This window comes from Anthonomus grandis, chromosome 1 (assembly GCF_022605725.1).
Source record: "Anthonomus grandis grandis chromosome 1, icAntGran1.3, whole genome shotgun sequence".
NCBI lineage: Eukaryota > Metazoa > Arthropoda > Insecta > Coleoptera > Curculionidae > Anthonomus > Anthonomus grandis.
In genome coordinates, this window is record NC_065546.1 from 6115172 (window position 1) to 6140321 (window position 25150).

Genomic DNA, 25150 nt, shown 5'->3' on the forward strand with positions numbered 1-25150 from the left:
TATGAAAATGATGACATAGATCATGAAAGTGACCCGTTTCAAGATACTTCAAGTTATGAACCTTCTGAGGAGGATAAAGATTCGGATATTGATGAAGAACACTTTTCGCCAAAACGAAGAAAACAGGAAGTGTCATTAACATCCAACGACGTTTTACCGACTAATTCTGATTTACCAAAAAAACGAAAAAAATGCCGTAAGGCCAATAGAGAGCTTTGGAAATTGTCAATAAATAAGAATTTAAGACTAAGCGGTAAAACTTACGTCAATCGTAGTGGTAGAGAGATTGCCGTGAAAAAACCGAAGAAAGTGGATTGCACGAACTGTCGTTTTAAATGCCAAGATAATATTTCCGAAGCACACAGACCCACTTTATATTTGGAATATTATCAACTAGCAGACTATGTCCGTCAAAAAATGTATCTTGCCTCTCACATCGAAAATGTTGCTACTGCAAGAAAAAAAAAATAGTCCAAAAACAAAAAACAGGAAATGCTCCCGACATTATTTTTTGAAAGACGAATTTGGTAAAAAACATAGAGTGTGTTTAAAGTTTTTTTGCGAAACGTTTGCTATGTCGCATAGAATCATAGAAACTTGTGCCGAGCACATGAGCAGTTTTGGTGTGTTTACTGGGTATGATAGAAGAGGAGATACCATTCCACCCAACAATACATCCGAAGAAATAAAGCAGCTTGTTAAAAATCATATCGATAGTTTTCCCAGGATTGAGTCCCATTATTGTAAGCGTGATTCTACAAAGCACTATCTTTCTTCGGAATTGAACATTCCCATAATGTATAGAATGTACTTAAATTATTGCATGGAAAAAGATCAAAAACCAGTTTCCCGGTTTGTTTATCAAAACATTTTCCATGAATATGAACCTACACTGGCAATTTACCTTCCAAAGAAAGACCAGTGTTTTCAATGCAATGCTTATAATAGTGCAAAGGATAAAGCAGACTTACAAGAAGATCATGATAAACATAAAAAATGCGAAAAGGAAGCCCTGGACATGAAAGCTGCAGACAAAAAAAAGGCAATACAAGAAAAAGGTAAATCATTTAGGGCCATTACATTTGACTTGCAAGCTATTCTTGCAAGCTTTCTGTTCCACGTGCCGGAGACAACCAAATTTTCTACAAACACAAACTCAATGTTTACAACTTTACCATTTTTGATGGATCTAATTCTGATGGCCATTGTTTCATTTGGGATGAGACTCATGGAAATAAGGGAAGCGCAGAGATAGGAACTCGCCTTCTTAAATACCTTTTTAATTTACCGAAATCAGTAACTCATGTAGCATCATTTTCCGATACTGCTGGCGGCCAAAATCGTAACAAAAATGTGGCTGCAGCAATGCTTCACGCAGTAAACAAAATCGAGAACCTTAAAATAATTGATCTAAAATTTATGGAGTCTGGGCATTCCTACCTTGAGGCTGATTCGATGCACGCCACTATAGAAAGGGCACAGAAACACAAAAAAGTCTATTCAACCCGTGAATTGGCTCTTTTAATTTCAATGGTAAGGATTGAGCCGCGTCCATACAATATCAATATTTTAGAGTTTAATGACTTTTTTGTTTTACAACAATTGGTGTCCGATATTGTTGCAAATACCACACATAACACCAATAATGAAAAAGTCAACTGGCTGCATGTAAAATGGTTTCGGTTCCAAAAGGAAAAACCATCTACCATATTCTATAAATATGCCCTTTCCGACGAACAATTTCCAGAAATTGATATAACTCAAAAAGGCAAGCCTGGAAAAAAGAAAACCTGGAAATGTGTAGAATTAAAATCAAAATATAGTTCTAGACTTCCAGTGTCTCAAAAAAGACACCTGATTTAATTTCTCAATTAAAAAGTAAAATAATACCGGATGATTATGCTTGTTTTATAAATGGAATTCCGTAAACAGGTAATTCTGCTAAACTAATTGAAACAAAATCTGATGACTAATCTTAAGTTATATTACTAATCTTAAGTCATTTTTAGTTAAACAATAATTATGTACTTAGCTAGTAAGTAATAAAGTAATAAAAACTTTTATTTTAGAATTAAAGTGGAAGTTACTTCATCCCTCTTACCCTTAATGTAGCACAACAAATGTGTTAAGTGCAGGCAGTCGATTCTAATTAAATTTTTTCAAGCCTAATAATTATAAATTTAAACAAAAAAAAAGTTGAATGTTTTAATTGAAAACACCATAATTTTACTTAAAAATGTAAAAACAAAATATGTGCTAATTAAGAATCTAATACCACGAATAGTCAAACTTTAAAAATGAAGTTCCTGCAAATTAACATTTTTGTACTTACCACATTTGCGTGCTACACCATCGATATATAGTGTTTAAAAGAGCTTATTAGTAGTGTATTATTGAATCTCCCAGTTATGAAAAGTAAGGCTAATTATTAAAAACTAAATTGCACTATTTTTTTTCATCCAATTTTTGCTGGTATTTATATAACTATAATTTGCAATAATTCATAAATGAAATAATTTTCTTTAGCTTTCTTCCATTGCAGAATAAAACAAAATGTTCCAGTCATATATTTCTGATAAAATCAATAAAATTACAAGTTTAAAATAGTTAGGTATTTAAATTTTGCATTTTATCTACTTAAATTTTCTGTTATTTTTAAAACTACGCTTCATGCTTCATGCAATAAAAAAATGTGTAAAAAAATTAAATTTATATTTTTCGAATTATTTTAGTAATTTAATGTATACTTTTAAAATGTTATTTTATTTATAAGAATGCTCCCTTAGTTCAAATTACAAAAAAAAATATTGAATTTTAAAATGTAATTTTTAAATTTTTTGTACATTTTAATAAAAATTAAAATATTTAATGAGGTTAATATGTTAATCATGAATATGAGAAATATTCTTTTTTAATCTACAAATAATACAGATACCACTAATTGAAAATTAATTATTACACTAAAATTAATTATTTTTACATTAAGCAGGAATGAAAATTCCCAGAATATACTAATGGACTAAATATTCAAATAATCATGGGACATTATTGTGGCATTTCAAGAATGGTTATTGGTATTAGGTGCCACTGTATAATCCTTATAAGATAAAACTGAAATTCAAAAATCTGCTTAGTAATATGATAAAATAACAACGAATGTTCATTTATTTTGTAAAGGAATTTGTGTATTTAAGAATGAAAAAAATATATTATGCGAGAAAAACCCCCGTGGATTTACCTGAAAATGAAAACGAGAGAATACATTTTTAAATAATGATAATTGACCAAACCTATAGACGCAAAATCTAATAACATTATTCAGGAAAAAAAGCATTTATCTTAATAGGAACTTTGTTTTATAATAATTAAGAAAAGGCAAAGATGATTCTTAACTGAATGGTTTTTCTTTTAAATAAAACTAAAATTAATAAGAGAACATGAGATTTTAAAATATAGGTATGTTTGTAATGTAAAGCCTTTGAGGCTACTAAGATTTTTTTTAATGCATAAAACATTACTTAATGACAAAAAAGAGGTTGCATCTATAGGGAAAGTTGTAAAGAACTTTTTAGTTAAGAAACACATCAGCTTTCATAAGAATTAATTATGAGTATCAATATATTATAAATATCAAAATTTGAATCTGAAAGAGTCACTGAATTACTGCCTTTATTAACTTTATTAACAAATAAATAATCTTCTAAAAAATAAGAAAGAAAGCATTTGTTTAATAATGAACGCGAATATATGTATTTTTTCTATAAACCACAACCTTATACTACCACTTTTGCTATCTGTGAAATACAAAATCATATACCGACTAATAAATCTAATAGTAATATAAATTAAATATTAGTTATTGATAAGTTGATTATTATCTTAACTTTATAAAATTATGTCTAGCCTTATTTATTATTAATCAATTTTAAAGTTAACTTTAATGACGATTGCTTACCATGTCCAAACATTTATCTTCGAATTGTCAATAATACCATATTAAATCGCTGTCATAATATACTGTACACACTGGGCGCAAGAAACGTATAACTTCACGTCTTCGTAAAAGGTAGGGATATTTTTTTTGTAAATATTCGTTATTATTGTCTTTATAATATATTATTAGAGAAGTTACTAGGGAACTAAATGTTTACCTGGGACCTGTTAAAAAACACACCTGCGACCAGTAATAAAATATTAAAATTGAAAATGTCATTTGCAACTGCCATTTTAGCAAGACGTTGTCCTAGGCTTTGCCACGTTTTTGCTAAGAATCCCGTCCATTCTTTCCAGTTCTTAGGATTATATAGAGGATACTCGAAAAAGAACGAGTGCATAAAAATGGGTACCAAGGACAAGCTTATGAAAATCATTGGCGAACAATGCAATACCAATGAAGATAAAGTGACCGTTGTGGGTTGTGGAGATGTCGGGATGGCTTGCACTTTTAGTATTTTAGCACAGGTATAAGAACATGTTGAGATTTAAGAGTTTTTCCTAATTAATTTCGATTATGTCTAGGGCGTTTCAAGTGATGTTACAATGATAGATCTCAATGCCGATAAAATGAAGGGAGAAATGTTTGACATTCAGCACGGGTGCCTCTATCTGAACGCTAAAGTTGCATCGGGAACCGATTATGCGGTTACTGCTAATTCTAAGATATGCGTTATTACAGCAGGTAATAAATAATATTTTAATTGCAATAATAAATTAAAGTTGAAAATCTAGAGAAAAATTGTGTAATTTGAAAAAGTATCCTGATTATCAATTTAAAATAGAAAAGGACGAGTATTTTCTATAAATAATATGTCTACATTAAGATTGCTTACATTTAATTAAGTCTCTAAATCTAATTTTTTTATGAATTTTGATATTTTTTTTGGTGGATAGGGTCGTCACGTATACAGTGCATTTTTTAAATCTCGGGTCATAGGGTTTTACGTGTAATATTTTCAACCCCATGTTAGAACCTGTTCTATTTAATCGATAGGATTGAAACTTCACTTGGAACAAGTGTTAACAAGTGTTAACAAGTGTTAAGTGTGTGTAAGTTAACAGACTTTAAAAAAAATCCCATTAGTTTGCAAAAAAATTTGCGAGAAACCTATTTAAAATACGTTTTTCTAATGCAAAAGTTTGCTTTTTCTGTACCTCGTAACCTTCATTACCTTTACACTTCAAAGCAGGTAGACAAATATCTGACAGTGACACAAAATAATTTTTAAATTGCTCCATTGAAATTGTTCAAAAACTCTTTAAAATGTCGATTTACACTACATAGGAACGTATTGAGATGGTTTCAAACTACATTACAGGAATGTTCTCGCAAGAAGTGGTAGATAATTTTGCCGTGTCTTATCCTAACCGTCCCGTCCAGGAAATGCATACCCAAACAAGACAGAAACTTAACGTGTGGGCAGGAATTCTTGGAGATCGAATAATTGGACCATTTTTCATAGAGGGTAGCCTGAATACTGCAAAATATTTAGAATTACCTCAGGTGCAGGTCATTCCCGCATTAGGAAACGCTGTTCAAAATGGCAGGATAATTTTTCAACATGATGGAGCCCCCGTTCATAGTGCGGCGACTGTTTTTGAATGCCACGTTCCCAGGACGCTGGATTGGACGTTTTGGGTCATCTAAATGGCCGGCGCTTCGCCTTTTATCGGGGCTATCTATCATCGAAAGTGTTTGATATTGTTAGAGGCAGACCCAACAATATCGAAGAACTTCGTAATAGAATTATCGAGGCTTCGCGTACCATTACTCCCCGGCAGCTCCTAAATGTTAAAAGACATTTCTACAACTGTCTGGGCTTTTGTTTGGCTCAATTTGGAGGTCACTTTGAACAATTTATTTGAAAGGTTTTTATTTGTTTATTGTTGATTTTTGAAAATATATTTTTGAGATTTTGAGGAGATTATTTTGTGTCACTGTCAGATATTTGTCTACCTGCTTTGAACTGTAAAGGTAATGAAGGTTACGCGGTTCAGAAATAGCAAACTTTTTCATCAGAAAAACGTATTTTAAATAGGTTTCTCGCAAATTTTTTTACAAAATAATGGGATTTTTTAAAGTCTGTTAACTTAAAGTTCACTTTTTACAAGTTTCAATCTTATCGATTAAATAGAACAGGTTCTGACATGGGGTTGAAAATATTACACGTAAAACCCTATGACCCGAGATAAAAAAAATGCACTGTAGGGTCTTCTTCATCTATTAAGAGAATGAAAATATTTTATTTTGACGAATGTATTAAAGATCAGCTCAAACACATAGCAAAAAACTTTTGAATTAAATTTTGTCTGTCTTTAAATTTGAAAGTGATGCTAAGCTTTTTAAAAAAAGGTTAAAAAATAAAATCTGAGCAGAAACCTGCTAAGATTTAGACAATTTCATTGTTTTTAAGAGTGGTTAATCTTAACACGGATAGAATGGTATATAAAAGGCTAATAGTATATTAATTAGTACTTCCCAACATTATCAAAGCCCACACACTAACATACAAGCCACTCATAAAAATCGATACAAGGCACTTGAAACTCAATCCAATGTGATGATTTGTATTAAGCTCATTATAAAAGAATATTATCTGCATCCAATCTAATGAGAACCCAATTCTTCTTCAAAAAATCTTAACTAATCTAAACAAACTTAACCAAAGACCAACTTAACATGACGTGAAAGTAGTCAGAAACTAATCCAAAGAGATGCAATATTTACTTATTTGAGAGTAACTCAATCCAACTTCAATTAAATTTTTAAATTCCTAACAATTAATCTAAGAAAGCTAAACTAATTTAACCAGAGTCCAAACATACAGGGCGTTACAAAATACTGTGCAAATATTTTTAGAGCGTATTGTTGGAGTCAAAATAAGACTTTTGTTTCCTATAAACATGTGTTCTAAAATGCCTATTCTCAGAGATACAGCCAAAATTGTGCAAATTTTTGAAGAGAATCGGTTATTTGGAACACTCACTATAGTTATGCGTTAAACCTTTTGAAAATGTGCAATCTCCATTTTAACAACAAGTGCTTTTACAAAAATTAAAGCAGTCACGGTCCACTTCGTTTTTTCTAATTTAATAGTTTAATCGAGTTTATTCATGATCCTCTTTTGTTTACCAGCGATTCTCTCGAAAACCATTAATTGTTTCGAAAAAATGCAGGAGACAAATATTTTAGATTTTTTCATAGCTAACTTCATGGTGTAATTAGATTTTTTTTAATGGCCTTGTGTCGAGCACATTTAGCCACAAGTTCCAAGCGGAAAAACGGTATTCATGTTGTTTGATGGCTCTTATCTCACAGCCACCTCTTCACCTGTTTTAAATTATAAAAACTCATTGGTTCACTTAATTATCTAAAAACTTATATCTAACTCTCTATAATATAGATATTTGCTTATATCAATTATTTAAAAAAAAATTAAATTTGAGCTTACTATCTGTGCTTATAATGCTCATTTACTTTATTTATTTTTATTTTTCTTTATTTATCTACTACCTTAACCCATTAGTGCATGAACTTATAAAAATTGTTTTTTATGTATTTTTTCTTTATGAATTAGTTAAATGACTTAAATCAGATATAAAAAAAATACAAAAATCAAATATTAGTTTTTATTAGTGTATTTATGATCGGTCCCTCAAAAGGGACTCCATGCATAAAATTAATATTATTTAGTTTATATGGTAATTTTCGAAACAATTTTTTGGATGAAGTTCACAGTCACATTTTACACATATAAAGTTACTTTTCTTCTTGCATACTTGGCACCTTCGATCAGATTCATTGTACCGAATTAAATGTCCTATATTATCAAATCTAGAGGCTTTATGAACTGAAGCGTAGTTTTTCCTCTACTTGGTTTTTTACCATAGGACTGTAAAAAGGGGCGATATACCTCCGAAATTCTAGTAAGGAGGCACAATTTGCATCATTTGGTCTTAGCTTTTTCATAAGTACCCAGCCATTTGAGATGCTTGCATCTAATAAATGTGAAACTATTGGCCAATACCATTTTCGCTGTCGTATTCTTGTCCTATACAAAGCAATCAGCTCATCCATTTTATCAACTCCTCCTATGTGTTTATTGTATCCAGCTATAATTTTTGGTTGTGGAATTTGTTTTTTAGTTTTAGTTTCCTTACACCATCTAGATGTGGTAACAATGTCATTACTTTCGAAGTTGGTACCCAATGTCACAACCTTGTTGTCCTTCCATTGTACAAAAGTAACGTTATCACAAGAAACAAAACTTCTCCTTGGTTTTGATTTCCATGAACTACTTTCAGGAAATGGACACTTTTCCGTTCGAATCTCTCTTACTGTTGCCGTTGCACAAATTTTATTTTCCGAGAGATGGTTCACTAAACTCAGGCTTGTAAAATAATTATCAAAAATAATTGTACATCCCTGGTTAGAAGGCCGATTTATGTAGTAAGGACATAACCACGTCTCCACCAAGACCAAAAACTTTGTCTGCATCTGATTTACCAGTGTAAATCTCAAAAGAAATCATGTACCCATCACTACAGTTTTTGAAGCCGAATCTCATCGGCTTGCCCATGATGTACTGTTTGGCATAGTGTTTGCCATAGTAGGGTATCATGCTTTCATCAATTGAAACGTGTTCATCCAAACCTCCATATTTTTTTAAATTCTCATTCAGTGAGAAAAACAGTTTTAAAAAAATCTAACGGATTTTATGTTTCTTTTGCTTCTTGAGATGGCTCTCCTGGCACACAGTTTGTATTCATAGAAAAATTGGGGGGATCTGCGTTCCATTCGTATAGCTTTCTACGTTTAGGGGTTGAAAAATTGCCTTGACCTATAGATTTAGATAGCAGATCTGCTAAAGGTATTAGATCTTCTTCATCAAAATCATCTTGTTCATCAGGTGGGGCTTCATAGGTTTGACGAGATAAACTCTTAGACTTTAGAAATAGTTGGGCTAGAGGAACTAGATCTTCTTCGTCAAAATCATTTTGTTTTCTGGCTCTTACTTCACAATTCTGCTGAAGTATTCCACGGCATAAGCGATTTACATCTCCGATATGCTCATCATCAGAGCTGTCGCTGTCTTCTTCCGTGTCTTCGCCTAGGTCATCAGGAATTCCAACGTAAACATCAAGATTTTGTTGAACTTCACCGTCATTTTCTTTAAATAATGTCTGTAATTCATGCGGAGATAATCTGCAAAATACGAATTACGAATTGAACTGAGGATTGTCTATTTTGCATAGAGTCCTTTATAAGGGACAGAACAAATATTTATGTCTAAGAAAACAATAACACATTTTTGTTTTGCAGACAAAATTGTATGATGATTCTAACCTTAGTTACCCTGGTTTCAAAACCTATCGATATAAAACTTACCCTCCATTTCGAGTAGAGTAAAGTTCCGGATCCATGGTCACATAAAAATACAAAATCAAAACGCTATCTCCGATTTCTGCACATGAACTAATTTTACAACAAATAGCGAACGTCTAGACAAATGCACGAGGTTATAAACACATTAGAAGTGCGCATGTGCTTGAAACCAGTGGCGTCCCTTTTAGGGACTCTAGGCACTAATGGGTTAACTACCTAATAGGAAAGAATAGGACATCTTTTAAAAATTTTAGACAAGGTCACTCGCGTCTCGCCTTGGAGTCCAAGCAAGGCATTGTTTTAATTTAAGACAATACAGAGTGACTGGTATAGGTAGGAAAACTAGAAAAAACATAGGGAGTGCTTTTAACTAGCTTATATTTTACATCCTATGTCTAATTTTATCTTATCCTAAACTAGCATAGTATACTATTATAATTTTACTATTCATTATTATAAGAAATATTACGACAAACTTCCAAATACCCTAAAGACTTTGACTGGCAGTGTGTTTAAGAGCAGGATTCGCCAAGTGCTCTTAAGAAACCCCTTATATGAACACATATTACAGTTTCTCACGGAAAATATCTCTTTTAGTGGTGACTAATTTATTCTGTTTGTTGATTGGTAATGTTTAGTGTTAAAAAAAAATTCAAGTTTACAAGTGCATAGTATATTTTAACTTTTTTTAGTACTAAATATTTAATTGTATATTTTAATATTTAAGGATAGTAGCTGACTGATTTTTTTGACTTGTGTAAACCTTTTTGGTATTCAACATAAATAAATTATTTGATTGCAAGTCAAGTTTTTATGTAAATTATATTTTATTTTTACATAGCTTTAAAAATTTAACAAAAATTGATTCTAGTTTTCTATTTGTGGTAACTTCTACCATTGCGTGGCACATTGGAAGTCAAAGTCAAAGTCAAAAAAGTTTATTACCAAAAAAATAGTTATAAATATAATTAGCTACATGAGAAAATAAAATTGACAATTTCTGGTAAAAAGAACTGCTTCGCGATTATATAAAACCGATAGCGCAATTTGCGTGAAACAGGCCTTGAAAACATTATAAATAAACACAAAAAAAAATTCCTAATTAACTTAAAAAAGAACAAAACTAAAACTAAAAAGGGTAGAAACAAAAAATGGCAAAGCAATTTGGCTGGCATGCGACGGAAGGTAACAAGAATAGACAAAAAAGAACCACAAAAGAAAGATTGGACAGGCCAGCTTATCTTTGGTCTTAGTTGATTTTGCAGTTTATACTACTATGTATCTACTACTAGGCATCTCGTTGGGAGTCGAGAAGAATTTGCTTAACCTTGGTGTAAAATTTATTAAATGACAAATCTTTAATATTATTTGGCAAGTTATTCCACATTGTAACTCCGACAACCGAAAATGACTTGTGGAAGTTACTTGTTCTATGTTGAGGTATCCTAAAATTTCCAACATTACGAGTATTGTGTAAATGCGAGAGAGTAGTAAATAACTTATTTAAATAAGGGGGTTGACCCGACTTTATTATTTTATATATAAAGGCATATATGTGTAATTTTCTTCTCCTTTCCATATTTAAAATAGAATTTATGTTTAAATAAGGTGTGATATGCTCCGGATAGGCAGCGCTATAAGAAAATCTTATACAGCTATTTTGCAATTTTTGTATAGATCTAGAAAGCTCAGATGTTATAGAATTAGAATATACGATATCACCGTAGTCGAGTAAGGAGAGAATGAGGCTATTGCAGAGATAATATTTGGTTTTACTCTTTAAGACATTTTTAAATCTGTACAGATTTCTAAGACGCATATAGCCTATATTTAATTTGTTCTTAATGTGTCTATATTTAATTTGTTCTTATCGTGTCTCTCAAAACAAAAGTTAGAATCTAAAGTCAATCCTAATATTTTCACTTCATTGACAACTGGAATTTTTTTCTCCATTAATCTCAATATTTATACTTTGATATAAGTGTCTCAGAATTGCTGACTTACAGCCATATAAAATGATGTTAGATTTAGCAGGGTTAATTTTTAAGTTATGCTCATTGGAAAAATTAACTATGTTTAGTATATCCGATTTAATTTTTTGCTCAGAAATATTAAAATTTAAAAAATTCAATGGCATGTATATTTGAGAATCATCAGCATATTGTTGTAATTTACAATGTTCAATACAGTTAGGCATATCCGCAACATAAATCGAGAATAAAAGAGGTCCCAATATGGAGCCCTGAGGAACACCAACTTCCAAGTCAAGATACCTTGAGTGCTTCAAACTTCCATTGTTGGTTTTTAACAACACCGAATGTGATCTATTTTTAAGATAGGAATCAAAAAAAGAAACTGTAGATTCGGAACAACCAAAATATCCCAACTTTGCAAGGAGCATTGAGTGATTTATAGTATCAAATGCTTTGCTAAAATCAAGCACCGCCATGCAAGTACTTTGTTTATGTTCTTCGTTAAGTCTTATATTATCTAACATTCCCACCAGACTAGTAGTTGTACTATAATTCCTCCTAAATCCCGATTGCATATCTGGAAGTATACCAAATGAGTTAACAAAATTATAAAGTTGTTGGTGAATATGCTTTTCTAGAATTTTAGAAACTACTGATAAAATACTTATAGGCCTTATGTCTTTTAGTTCTTTTGGATTAGAGATTTTTGAAATAGGTCTTATAAGTGCTTTTTTCCAGATATCAGGATATACATTTGTAAGAATGCAAGTATTTAAAATGTTTAGAAGTGGTTTTTTACAAAAAGGTAGGCAAAGCTTGATATCATTTATACAAAGTCCGTCAGCTCCTATAGCATTTGATTTTATGGTCTTAATTATACTGTTAACCCTTTCTTCATCAAGAAGACTTAAATTTAATTCTTGAATACTATTATTCCATTCATTTTCATTGTAAAAATTTAATTTGGTTTGTGATATATTATTGTTAATTTGGTTAACGCATTGAGAAAAATAATTATTTAGGGCTTCTGGATTACTAAAATTACAAGGCAGATCGGTATTCTTTGATTTAGTTAGATGTAGTTTATTAGCATTTATCAAAAAATCACGATTTTTTTTTGTAGAAAGTGTGTTAAAATATGATATTTTTTCCCGCTGAATAGCATGTTTTGTATAGTTTCGCAATTGCCTATAATAGTTTAAATTTAACTCAGTTTTATTTTTTTTATATTTTCGAAGTGCTTTATCTCGGAGCTTCATAAGCAATTTAATATTGTGTGTTATCCAAGGAGTAAATGGTTTATTTTTAATATTTTTAGTCTTAATTGGCGCATGTTTATTAACTAAACAAAGTATATTGTTGTTAAAAGCCACAAGTTTATCGTTAAGGGAATTTAGGTAACATATACTATCCCAATTAAGTCTTAAAGCGTCATGCTCAAATAAATCTGTATTAATAACACTATAGTTCCTACATTTCATTTTAAAATGTCCCTCAGTCAGTGGCGGCTCCTTCTTAGGGTCAATTGGTCAATGACCCCCCTTAAATAATCTCATAAAAATACCAATTTTATTATAAATATCTTTTATCTAAAACTTCATTGTGAATTATAAAATTCTCTAAGCAGTCTGCATTGGCAAAACAAATAAATATATTATTAACGTCGCGCCTCGCGCGCATCACAAGCCCATGGCTGGGCCGTATTTTAAATTGTCCCTATACAGTTCTTACGGCTTATGAAGAAATGCATGTAAAATAGAACAAAGAAGGCAGATTAGCATTTCGTGAGCGGGAGTGAGAGTCACCTTTCAGTCCTATATCGCTAACGTAGTCGACGGCCCGACTGGATGAATGTTTTCAGTTTTGTTTTAGATAGTTACTGTTTGCCACCCGCACGAAATATGCTGGAACATTAAGTTATGATGTTCCAGCAGATTTTAATTTAAATAATTATGACGGCTTGAGAAAAAGGAAAGTGGTCGACCAAAACCAAATATGAATTTAAAACAAACAACAAAGGATAGGGGTAAAGATATTCAAAAATATTTTAAAGAATCAATGTACAATTTGTGTGATTGGATTTGTGGCTGCAGTGTGAGAAATGCATTTTTTTGCTACCCGTGTTTACTGTTTTCGAATGATGCTGTATGGACGAAAAATGGAGTAATTGACATTAAGCATTTAAAAGTGAAAATTACAAAGCTTGCTTCTTCCACTACTCATATAAATTCATCAATGAGTTACGCAAGTTTAGGACGTGTTAACACAGTCTAACAGTTGAAAACTATATACTTTGGTGTTAACATAAGACAGCAACTTGATAATGTATATCGTAAATCTGTGCATGACTTTAATGAATCGGTTTCTACAAATAGGTATATTTTAAACAAACTAATCGGCGCTGTAAAATTTTGCGGAGTTTTCGAAATTGCATTGCGCGGTCATGACGAAAGTATCAGCTCCAATAATCCTGGAATTTTTCTGGGCCTTATCGATTTTGTTTCTGAACTGAATTTAATGTTTAAAGAACATATTGAAAAAAGTACAGGATTTAAAGGCACATCAAAAACAATTCAGAACGATATTTTAGAATCAATGTTAGCCATTGTACATACTCATATAATTAAAGAGATTGGCCAGACAAATTTTGTGGCAATTCAAGTAGATGAGACCACAAACAGCTTCAATAAAACGCAGATGATTGTCATATTGCGATATGTATTAACTGATATTGTACATGAAGGATTTTGGAAATTTGTTAACCCTCCAGGTGCCACAGCACAACATTTAACTAATGTAATATTGGAAGAACTTCAATTATCAAAAATTAATCAAGCACCTGAAAAATAAATTGCCCAAAGTTACGATGGTGCATCAGTCATGAGCGGTAAACTGGGAGGAGTACAAACAAAAATTAAAGAAATATTCCCAAATGCACACTTTATTCACTGCTATGCCCATCAACTTAATCTTATCCTGCAAAAAGCGGCGAGTCAACATAAACCAATAAAAATATTTTTTGTAAATTTATACGCATTTTCGTCCTTTTTCGGCCGATCTCCAAAACGTACGATGGTTCTGGGTAGAGTGGTTTCGATAACCTGTTTATACCCTTTTTCTTATATTTTTATTTAAAATATTTACTCTAATAAAAAGGCAAAGTTAATTTTCGGAAAACGATTTAAGCATTTAAAGTTATTTTTACCCGCTTAATAGGGTAAATATCTCGGTAAATATTATTGAGTTTTATCTAAGTCTGTATTTTTTATCTAAAATATAAATGCTAAAAGATCTTTCAAATACTTTAAAAAATCAATAGTTTGATTTGTTTTTTTTTTATTAGAGTAAACTATAAGTTTTCAAACCAAAATGACCCCCCTGAAGATTGACCCACGAGCCGCCACTACTCCCTCTTTACTTTTAGGAAACTCAAGACAACAGAATACTAAGTTGTGATCACTAATGGTTTGTGGCAAAGACAACGAACCGACACCATTTATTGGGAAATGTTTATTTATAATAATGACATCAAGTAGGGTACTTGTATTGTTAGATATATTCCATCTTGTAGGCTCGGTTATTACTTGATTTAAATCAAATGTTTTTAAGAGCGCTAAAAATCTGTCTGGAATTCTGGAAGTAAGAATAGTTTTCCTAGGTCCATGTTTAAAAATTAAATGGCTTGAGAATTGTTTTTACAAGCAAAAAGTCCATGACTCAGATCATCAATTAACTGATTAGCACAATTGCAAATTTCTGTGTCTTTCACGTTTATTTTATATAGGGTGATTAAAAATTGAGTGCAAAAATTTCAAGGGCGTATTTACCAGCCAAAAATAAGAACTTTTTTTCATATAAACGTATGTCCTAACTTGCTTCGTTTTCTAGATACAGAGTGAAAAAGTTTTTTAATAAAATCGGTTTTTTATTCAAAATCCTTTCAGCCGATTTGAATAAAATTTGGTAGGCTTATTTGTCGTCATAAAGGCCCTCCTTTGGTGGGAATAAAATAAATTTATTAATTCCAGTGGCGTTTCAGGGGGCTACCTACTTGATACTTATAGGTAAAATTATGGTATACAAAATAGAAACTTAGTACTAAGGATAGTTGGTAGTAGAAAACCATTAATTGTATCGAAAAAATGCAAGAGACAAAAATTTTAGATTTTAACTAACTACATGGTGTTATGAGATTTTAAAATTTCTTTTTTGAAACATAAGATAAGGGCCATCAGAAGGATTTTTTTTTTAATAATACCCTAAAATTAAATTTACACTATTTTTGGGATGGAAAATGTCAAAAGCACCCGAAAAAACGGAGATTTAACATTTTCAGGAGATTTAACGTGTAATGTAGTCACGGTTTTAAATAAATAAATACTTTTAAATATTTCTTCAAGCAATTTGCGTGGGCTGTAGCTCTGAGGGAGGGCATTTTAGGACATGTTTATAATAAAAAAAGTCCTATTCACTCCAACAATACATTCTTAAAATTATTGCACCGAATTTTGTAACACCTTCTACATCTAATGTAAATATCCAACCCAATTTAATTTATAGCAACTTGGGTTGGAATATCTGTTTCATCCACTCTTACTTCAAATAACCTGCTTGACCAATTCAACTTCACTATCAAACAATTCAATGCAAACAGTTTTTTTTTTAAGTCAACGTAATCCAACTTACACTAATTAAAAAACTTTATTTCAATTATTGATTATTATTGATCAATAATACAATGTAATAAATTAATTGCTTATTTGTAAGATCCCAACCCAACTTTCAAACTTTAACAGTGGATTGATTTAAACCAAGTCACAGTCCGACTAATTCTTATTTTAATAAGACAAATCACTATCAAATGAAATAAGAATCTTTATAAAAACAATGAATTATTCGCCTTTTTCCTTCATCACAAAAACCAATATTAATTAATCTATAGCAATCCTCTAACCACTGCAATACGAAATTAAGGACCCAATGTAGTTAATGACTTGCTTAATTATTAGTTAAAAAAAGTTTTTGGTATAATTTCTAATTTTTGAAATTGTTCACTTTCTATAAAATAAAATTAACTTATTTCCGCGTATTTCTTTTAGGTGTCCGTCAAAAAGAAGGCGAATCTCGTCTGAACTTAGTACAAAGAAATACCGACGTATTGAAAGATATCGTCCCAAATCTAGCCAAGCATTCCCCAGACGCAATTATGCTGGTAGTAAGCAATCCGTGTGACATTTTAACTTGGGTCACTTGGAAACTAAGCGGATTCCCGAAAAATAGAGTTTTAGGCTCTGGAACTAACTTGGATACGTCCAGGTTCCGATATTATATTTCTCAAAGACTTGGAATATCTCCCGATAGCGTACATGGTTGGGTGCTTGGAGAACATGGTGACTCTAGTGGTAAGAAAGCATACTTGGACTATGGATGATAAATTTGGAACATGACACACCAAATGCCTTATCTAAGTAGAATCGTAGTTTCTTTACATTATTATTTCTTTAACTCAGTTATATTTTGGGCAGAAATGTCTGGAAAATGAGATGTTTCTTTTCTTTTTACCACGTAAATCATTAAAGAAAAAATAGCAAAAGAATACCATTTTCCTTTGGGAAAGAACTCTTGAAAAATTGAGGAAATGAAAATTTAATTAAGTCCTTTCATTTTTCATAAAGAAATGGTCGCATTGAGGATAATACTATACTACTAGATCCAGAGTATTGTCTATCTTAGAAAATTTGAAGCTGTGGCTCTCTGGATTATCACTTGCATTTTTCTTGATATTTAATTGAACCCTTTGTAGCAAAAGTGGATTTAGTATCTGTGTCATTTGCTTACGAGAAAACATGGTAGTTAAGTCATACAGGGTGTCCGGAAAAAGGAGGCCAATCCGCCGGCCACATATAGGGTGGACCAAAATAACGCGACTTTCGTTATGCCATTTTTTAATTGGGCGCTCGGTATTCAATATACAGGGCGTCAAAATGAGAAATATAAAATCGTTTTTTTAAAGTAAGTCGAGTGTTTCATAAGATATTAAATTAAAATTTGGTGTGAAGGGGTTTTTTGGAACGAGAAATTGAAATCCGTTCACGGATTCGCTATACCTTGCAGAGGGCGCCAACTGCGGTATATTGCATGTGCTAAAAATACCTTTAATAATACGAAATTTATCATTATACGTATAATAAATATACGTATAATTATACGTATATAAAAATTTATAATTATTATTATTAAATAATTAATACGAAATAGGACATCTTTAGGATTAGTAGTCAAAATATTTCTGATCAAAATAATTTAGATAGCATAAGTAACCTATTAGATAACTTAACTGTAGATTCTAATTTATCCAAGCCTAACTTAAATATTAAAATGGAAAACATAAGATTCCACATTTCTCTCTTACCAACCTTCTCTGGAAATCAAAACCATTTGGAAAGTTTTATAATATCCATAGATGAGTTTTACCAATTATATTTTACAAATGATGGTATTGAACAAAATAAAGTTGTTTTAGCAGCCATTGAGTCAAAGTGAATTGACAATGCTCGAGACTTTTTACTTTCTAGACCAGATTTAGATTCATGGCCTTCAATTAGAGAGGCCCTAAGGCTAAAGTTCGGTGATCCTATCACTTCAAATTTTACACCAACGTTACTGAACATTATAACGATTATTGACCCCAACATTATTCTGAATTTTTACGAGCAACATTATTCTGAATTTATTATTTATTACGAGCCAAACCTTCAATATGAAGAAACCTCTTTTGATCCCATCTTAACGAATCTTAATGACCAAAATCACTACCCCAATTCCGAACAAAATTTCGAAATTGATTAATTTCGCAAATTTTCTGAAACCAGGCCCAGATCTACCATCAACTTAAATAACGTAGCACAACAAATTGAGCTCCCATACTTTTATTTACCACAAAAGCAATTGACAATTTTAATTGACTCCGGTGCTCTGACTCTATCATATCTCCTAAAATTGCAAACAAATATTCCGACAAAATATTTATCGAACCTTACCGCATGCAAGAACACTTATAAAGAAACCAAAAATTTAAAAATTTCCTTGCTAGAAGATTTAGGTATAAAAAATGAATTTAAAATGAGAGTATTGAATTGGCTTAACGATTTCGATGCCTTAATAGGATCAAAAGATCTTAAAAACTTAAAAGCCTTGCTAGGTTATGAAAGCAAAACCCTCAAGTTAGAAAACATTAATATTGTGTCAATATTAAATCAAATATTAGATGTTCGTGGCTAAACTCTGTGTACTCACAAAGAAAATATATGTAAATTTGTGAATTTATCATAGGTCTTCGTAGGTTTCTTATTTTTTGTCCCAGTTACGTCGTTAAAATATATGTAGATTTGTATTCCTTGGACGTTACAGACATATTTGCCTTAACTGAAAATTGTTAATATTCACAGTATTACTAAATATCTTGGAAGTACCCGTATCGAAATTTGTATATTATGAAATCATACCAGTCAAGATTTGCTTTTTGGGGGTATTTTGGGCTTAACAGGAAAGAAATTCTAAATAAAAATTGTGGGTGTTGGCATCTATGATAAATTCAGAATTTATGTCTGATATCTCTTTCAAAGTTAATAAAGAATAACTTCATTTGTAAAAAGTGAATAAATGATTTTTTAGTGGCAATATGGTCTGGAGTAAATGTAGCTGGAGTGCGTCTCCAAGATATTCACCCTGAGGCTGGCTCCGACAATGATCCGGAAAACTGGAAAGGAGTCCATAAGGATGTGGTACAATCAGCGTATGACGTTATCAAGCTAAAAGGGTTTACTAATTGGGCCATTGGTCTTTGTGCGTCAGCCCAAGTGAAGAGTATTATTAGAAATTCTAATAAAATTCACCCTGCATCGACTTACGTCAAAGTATGATCTCACTAAAATAAAAAATGTGTACAATATGACGTTTGTAATATCTATTCACTTATAGGGAATGCTGGGAATTACGGATGACGTCTTCCTGTCAATGCCATGTGTTTTGGGTCGTAATGGTGTATCTGCAGTGATAGATCCTAATTTAAATTCCGAAGAACTTTGCTATATGAAGTATTCGGCAGCGAAAATGTTGGAAGTTGCAAGTGGATTAAAGATGTAGTTTTACCGTAAATTGTATTTTAAGTTTTTGTAACTGTATGTATTTTTTTACCATTGTATTTTTTATTGTAATATATTTTTGTATTTGATGGTGTCATTTGGTTCGCTTTTTCTCGAAATGGAAACTTTCGCGTTACCCCAAATCTTTTTTATACAGGGTGCTCCAGTTTAAACGTCATTAATTTTAATATGTGATAGAGAATTTATAAAGAAATATACTTTTATTATAAAATTTTCCTCAGAAATGTTTAATAACAAAGATACAGGGTGTTAAAGTTAAGAATAATTAATTGTTTATCATTAACTTTTAAACTACCAGCTCAATTTTAATTAAGTTTCGCGTGCAGGTTATTGTAGTGAATTATCAATTACTCATAAAGTTAATTTAAAAAAAAATTGCTAGTGGAGTAAAATTGCTAGGGAATTAGAGTCTAACAATGCCCGTGGTGCATACAATGCTTTATGTTTTACCTAAAAATTGATTTTTATGAACAAAAATAATTTTAATATTAATTAAAAAATAGGGTCTACCTGTACAGGTAGGTATACGTACATACCTACCTACAGAAATTTATCAAGTGACCTGCAGTGATTATTTAAGTTTGACTTTGATGTTTCTGTCAGTTAGTCTTGGCATTTTTTGTTTAAATATTTGCTTAAAATGGAAGAAATTCCACAAAATATACTCGCCGGCACAAAATTCCGCCACCCTGAAATATTGGCCAAGTTTGATGTTTTATAAATTTTTTTTTATCAGATTCTCACGATTTTGCCATCAGTTTTTAGATGCATTTGTTGTGATATTTTAAAATCATTTTGTAAAGTAGCATTTTTCGATTAGGCTATATTATACAGGAGTAAAACAAACTGTTGTTTTTTCTCGTAATTTCAAAAGACCCTGTAGGAAAATTAAGGTGGATAATTCTGTTTAGATACTGTTCCTTGTAATCTTTGATGTATTCTAAGCATTTCGATTTTTGATTCATTCCATTATCTCATTTTTGCTGCGAGCTGCAAATTTTTTATTAAAACGCTGATTTGAAGCTTATTTTTAGATAATTAATGTCAAGTTTTCAGTTAAAAATTATCGACGTTGGTTAAGGACGCAATTAATGTGACATAAAGTTTAACAGTGTCACTATTTTAATTTGTTGTGTGTCAATATGGGAGGATGGCCGTAGCAAAAGTTATGTCGCCCGTACTCTGCGATTTCCGCGGTCTACAGTTCAAGATGCCTGGAATAGGTATTTACAGACGGGAATTTTTACTAGACGACAAGGCTCTGGCAGAAGGAGAATGACCACTGCAGCTGATGATCACTTTGTCACCATTAGTTCTTTAAGATATCGAAGATCTACTGCTGTGTGTCTAAAAAATGACTTGCGAATACTTCATGGAGTAAGTGTAAGTGAAAGAACGATACGTAGAAGATCAGCAGAAGCTGGACTTTATTCACGAAGGCCAGCAAGATGTCCACAATTATTTCCTCGGCATCGACAACACCCCTGAGGTTTGCAAGGTCGCATTTTGAGTGGACTTTAGAACAGTGGGCAAACGTACTATTCACAGATGAATCCAGGGTTTCTTTAAGAACGCCGGATGGTCGTGAGCGGCTATACAGACGTAGAAATGAAAGATATGCTGACTGCACCATTTCAGAACAAATCTTATATCGTGGCGGTTCAGTCATGATTTGGGCGGGTATTTCTACCGAAGCACGCACCAATTTTGTATTTATTGAAAATGGAGCTCTAACCGCCCACCGTTACATTGAGGAAATCCTTCAAGAAGTTGTTGTCCCATTTGTTCCATTCATTGGGAACCAATTTATATTAATGCATGATAATGCTAGACCTCACGTTGCACATGTAGTGAGCGAATATCTGGATGAAGTTGGACTTCCAAGATTGGAATGGCCCGCATGTAGCCCGGATCTCAACCCAATAGAACATCTTTGGGATCAACTTAAGAGGGCCGTTCGTCGTCGTCTTGTACAACCACAAACCTTGCAAGACTTACGACTAGCGCTGATCGAAGGATATGAGATTATTCCTCAAGAAAGAATAAGGAACCTTATTCATTCGATGCCGCGAAGACTGCAAGCTGTTATTGCTGCGAGAGGAGGAAATACACGCTATTAAAATTGTTTTTTTTAAATTAACTTTATGATATACCTAGTGTTTGTTTCTCCTAATAAAAATACGCTTCAAATCAGCGTTTTAATAAAAAATTTGCAGCTCGCAGCAGAAATGGGATAATGGAATGAATCAAAAATCGAAATGTTTGGAATACATCAAAGATTACAAGGAACAGTATGTAAACAGAATTATCCACCTTAATTTTCCTACAGGGTCTTTTGAAATTACGAGAAAAAACAACAGTTTGTTTTACTCCTGTATAATATAGCCTAATCAGGCGGAAACCAACTATTTCCACCTTTCGGACATTATCGTCCTTACAATGCCCTTGATACATAAAAAAATTAACTTCATCAGTAATTGACAATTCTGAAAATTGAGTTGGTAGTTTAAAAGCTATGACAAATAAACAAATAATTATTCTTAACTTTAACACCCTGTATCTTTGTTATTAAACATTTCTGAGAAGAATTTTATAATGAAAGTCTATTTCTTTTTAAATTCTCTATCACGTATTAAAATTAATGACGTATAAACTAGACCACCATGTATAAGTAAGTAAAAAACTAATTTTAAGAGTTTTATATTTTAATCAAATAAAATTCATGTTTTCTTTTTAATTAAGGGTAATTTAAAAAAAAAAGTTCAATAGCCTGTCATTTATATTCGTTCTACAGATATTGTCAAGACAATACAAAGATCATACGTAAAAATAGGCTGTACATTGAGATTAAAAAAGTATTTTTTCGTGCAAATTATCCATTGAATAATAATTACTGCTATTGTTACATGGGGCAATAAAATTCGCAATGGGGTTTTGAAATTAACTTTTATGTCAAGGTTCCACCGTATAATTTTATATTTTACGTGCATACATACATACATCGATACACCCGCACTCATTTAGAATTTATTATAAAATTGGAATAAGAGAAATATTTTATGCAAAATATTTACACAGGGTATGTTAAATAAATACTTGAATAAAAAATTGAAAAAAAGCCATTCTTTTACTAAAATGATTCGAAAATATTTGATTATATTTATAACTATGAATAAATGTTTTTATTTCTTAAAAAAAAATTTGTAGTAAATGTAATTTCTAAACTCCAGAGCTAATAATAGAGCCGAAAACTCAAAAATTGTTGAAAATAGACACAAAGTACCAGCTATGAAAATCTTTGGCGTAAATCTTGTTATTCATTATTTTTTTTTGATTATTTTCATATTCTCCGAGCTAAAATACATCGATTGGGTATTAAATTATCTTGATAAATACAAGAAAAATCAGAATATATCCGTTTTTTTCTTTTAACTGGAACCCCTGTACAGAAAGTTTGTGAGGTGAAAGTTTTTAAGCAACAATAATTTCATAAAATTATTCGCCATAAAAAATATTACTAAGGCAATTTTGTGTTTGGTAGCTAATACACAAAAGAGCAAGGTTACGGGAGTGTAACATTAAAAATATATAGTAGACATAGAAATAGAAAGGCGATGTATTATCGATCAACATGCAACAAGTATTATCAGAATTAAATTCAGTATAAAAAATGCAACTATAAATAAAAAAAATAATAATTTGAGTAATAAATTGCGATAATACACAAGAGTGATAAATAAGTCACTTCACTTAAATTGGAACGCAAATGGTCTTGAATAACTGGCATAAGAAGCATACAATGGAAATTCCTTAACCGTCATTCACAATGAAAAACTTTCTAAAATGGCAAACAGACCTACAATGTGCTATAAGATAAAATAAAACAATTTCCTGCTAATTCCACACCCATCCTCCAGCAACAAAGAGCTGCATCAAAACTTACACAAGCCCCACTATAGTTATGGGTATTGGTCTACCAGTACCACCTAACAACACACCTGAGTCTATACCCGATCGGTGATTGTCAATTGGTGGTGCTGGTGCGATTTTTAGTATTTTACATTCTGCCGTTGTGGACGATACGTAAGGTCGGTTCATACTGATGACCTCGTCCGTACGCGGTCACCGTAGTGAATGTGAAGAAGTGTGAAGTAGGTTAGTGCATACAATTTCTAGAGCATTTTGTGGATTATAACATGACGGTTTCCTATGGAGGGCTCGTACCAAACGGCAGTACTTTTGGATGTTTTTGGAAAGTTCTTGGCATGTATGTATTCATTTAGTTTCAAACTAAGATACCTAAATAACAATCAAATTTTATTACTAACAGTTATAATTTATGAACAAGTTGGAGAGACATGGGTTAGTGTATCTAGTTAAGGGTATTAATTGAACCCCGATAATACTTGAATGATTTTAAGAAGAAAATTAATTTAATTAGCTGTAAAACCAGTCTAATCATCTTAGCCCCTAAACATCTTAATTTCTGAGCTATAGTGTTTAAGAAAAATATTTATCATAATTTCCTTATTACTCTATTTTTCTAAAAACCATAATTATGTTTGAAATCTTTATTTTTGATTACTTTGATGCCACGCATTATTTTCGCATAGTAAAAAACTTTTTTTTTCTATTTATTTAGAGTGCTTTTAATATTTTTTTGAAATTTGGTAAGCATCTGCCATGCGCGGATACACTTAAATATTATACTAGTGATATTGACTTCGCCCAAGTTATTACATTGTTAAAAGATTAATGAATCAACATTTTTTTTCAGCTTTTTTTATTTTCAATCTGAATAAGAAAACTTCTCTCGATGACTTTTTAGCTTATAAAAGTGTAAGATTCAATGCAATAAGAAGTATACATTTATATTAATCATATATAAAGCAATTAATATTTTTTAATTAAAAAATATCTAATTTATGAGTAACTGAATAATTAAACCCAAAATCAATATTGGTTCAATACATGATTTTAAAATCACATTGCTCTGCGTATAACTGACACATGTATAATGTATTTTACACAGTAATAAATTCGAAGAAGTTACGTATTGTTGGGCATACTAATTAGTTGGTTTAGACTTTCTTAGAAGGCAGTGCGTGCATTACCGATATCTGTTTGAAATAATTAACTGGGAAGGCAAATATGCTGTTCTTACAACTACAGGTACTGTCATGACAAAATTAATTAATCTTATAAAAACATCATTAAAATGTCTTCATAATATATACATTGTTGTCTTCAGAATAGTTAATCAATTAGATTGATACCAATAATATGATGACTGGAATGTATAATTTCAACTCAATATCAAGTAAAATATTAGGAAACTTTATCTTTTCTTCCAATTCTACCTCTTTCTTGTTCGAAAAATTAGGTTTTTTTGATTTGTGATAAAAAATTAGAAAACTAATTGAATCCAGGGATATTATTTTACCAGCCATGAAAGAGTCTTAAAATTTCACTTCGTGACTAATATTTCTGGTTATATGAGAAGGAAGCATAATACATATTAAATTCATAACTATTCTTCATCAAGATGCAATTTGTATTTCAATTTCGGCTATGTAGACCAATAGAAAAAGTGAAACACTTGTAAAAAATACTTACTCAAAAAAATACAG

General features: G+C 31.4%; 2 protein-coding genes across 3 annotated transcripts in view; both read left to right on the forward strand.

The window, feature by feature from the left end:
- The first annotated feature begins 4191 nt into the window (after window positions 1–4191).
- LOC126736510 (L-lactate dehydrogenase B chain-like) lies at window positions 4192–19586 on the forward strand. The gene is made up of 5 exons (XM_050440895.1): window positions 4192–4461; window positions 4519–4678; window positions 16455–16757; window positions 19030–19271; window positions 19336–19586. Exons 1-5 carry the CDS (start codon window positions 4207–4209, stop codon window positions 19498–19500), a joined length of 1125 nt encoding a protein of 374 aa, XP_050296852.1. The 5' UTR covers window positions 4192–4206; the 3' UTR covers window positions 19501–19586.
- A 3917-nt stretch (window positions 19587–23503) lies between these two features.
- Window positions 23504–25150, forward strand: part of LOC126740132 (bestrophin homolog 24) — a 51365-nt gene continuing 49718 nt past the window's right edge. Inside the window, exon 1 of one of the 2 annotated variants that reach the window (XM_050446062.1) lies at window positions 23504–23787. In XM_050446062.1, the coding sequence (XP_050302019.1) occupies window positions 23717–23787 (71 nt within the window). In that variant the 5' untranslated portion in view covers window positions 23504–23716. The remainder of the gene's footprint in view (window positions 23788–25150) is intronic. The other variant, XM_050446054.1, reaches the window with a different exon arrangement.

Coding starts and splice junctions, on each gene's coding strand:
- LOC126736510 (XM_050440895.1), top strand. CDS start 4,207: ATGTCATTTGCAACTGCCATTTTAGCAAGACGTTGTCCTAGGCTTTGC. Junction 16,758..19,029: donor AGAACATGGTGACTCTAGTG/GTAAGAAAGCAT, acceptor ATGATTTTTTAG/TGGCAATATGGTCTGGAGTA. Junction 19,272..19,335: donor CTGCATCGACTTACGTCAAA/GTATGATCTCAC, acceptor ATTCACTTATAG/GGAATGCTGGGAATTACGGA.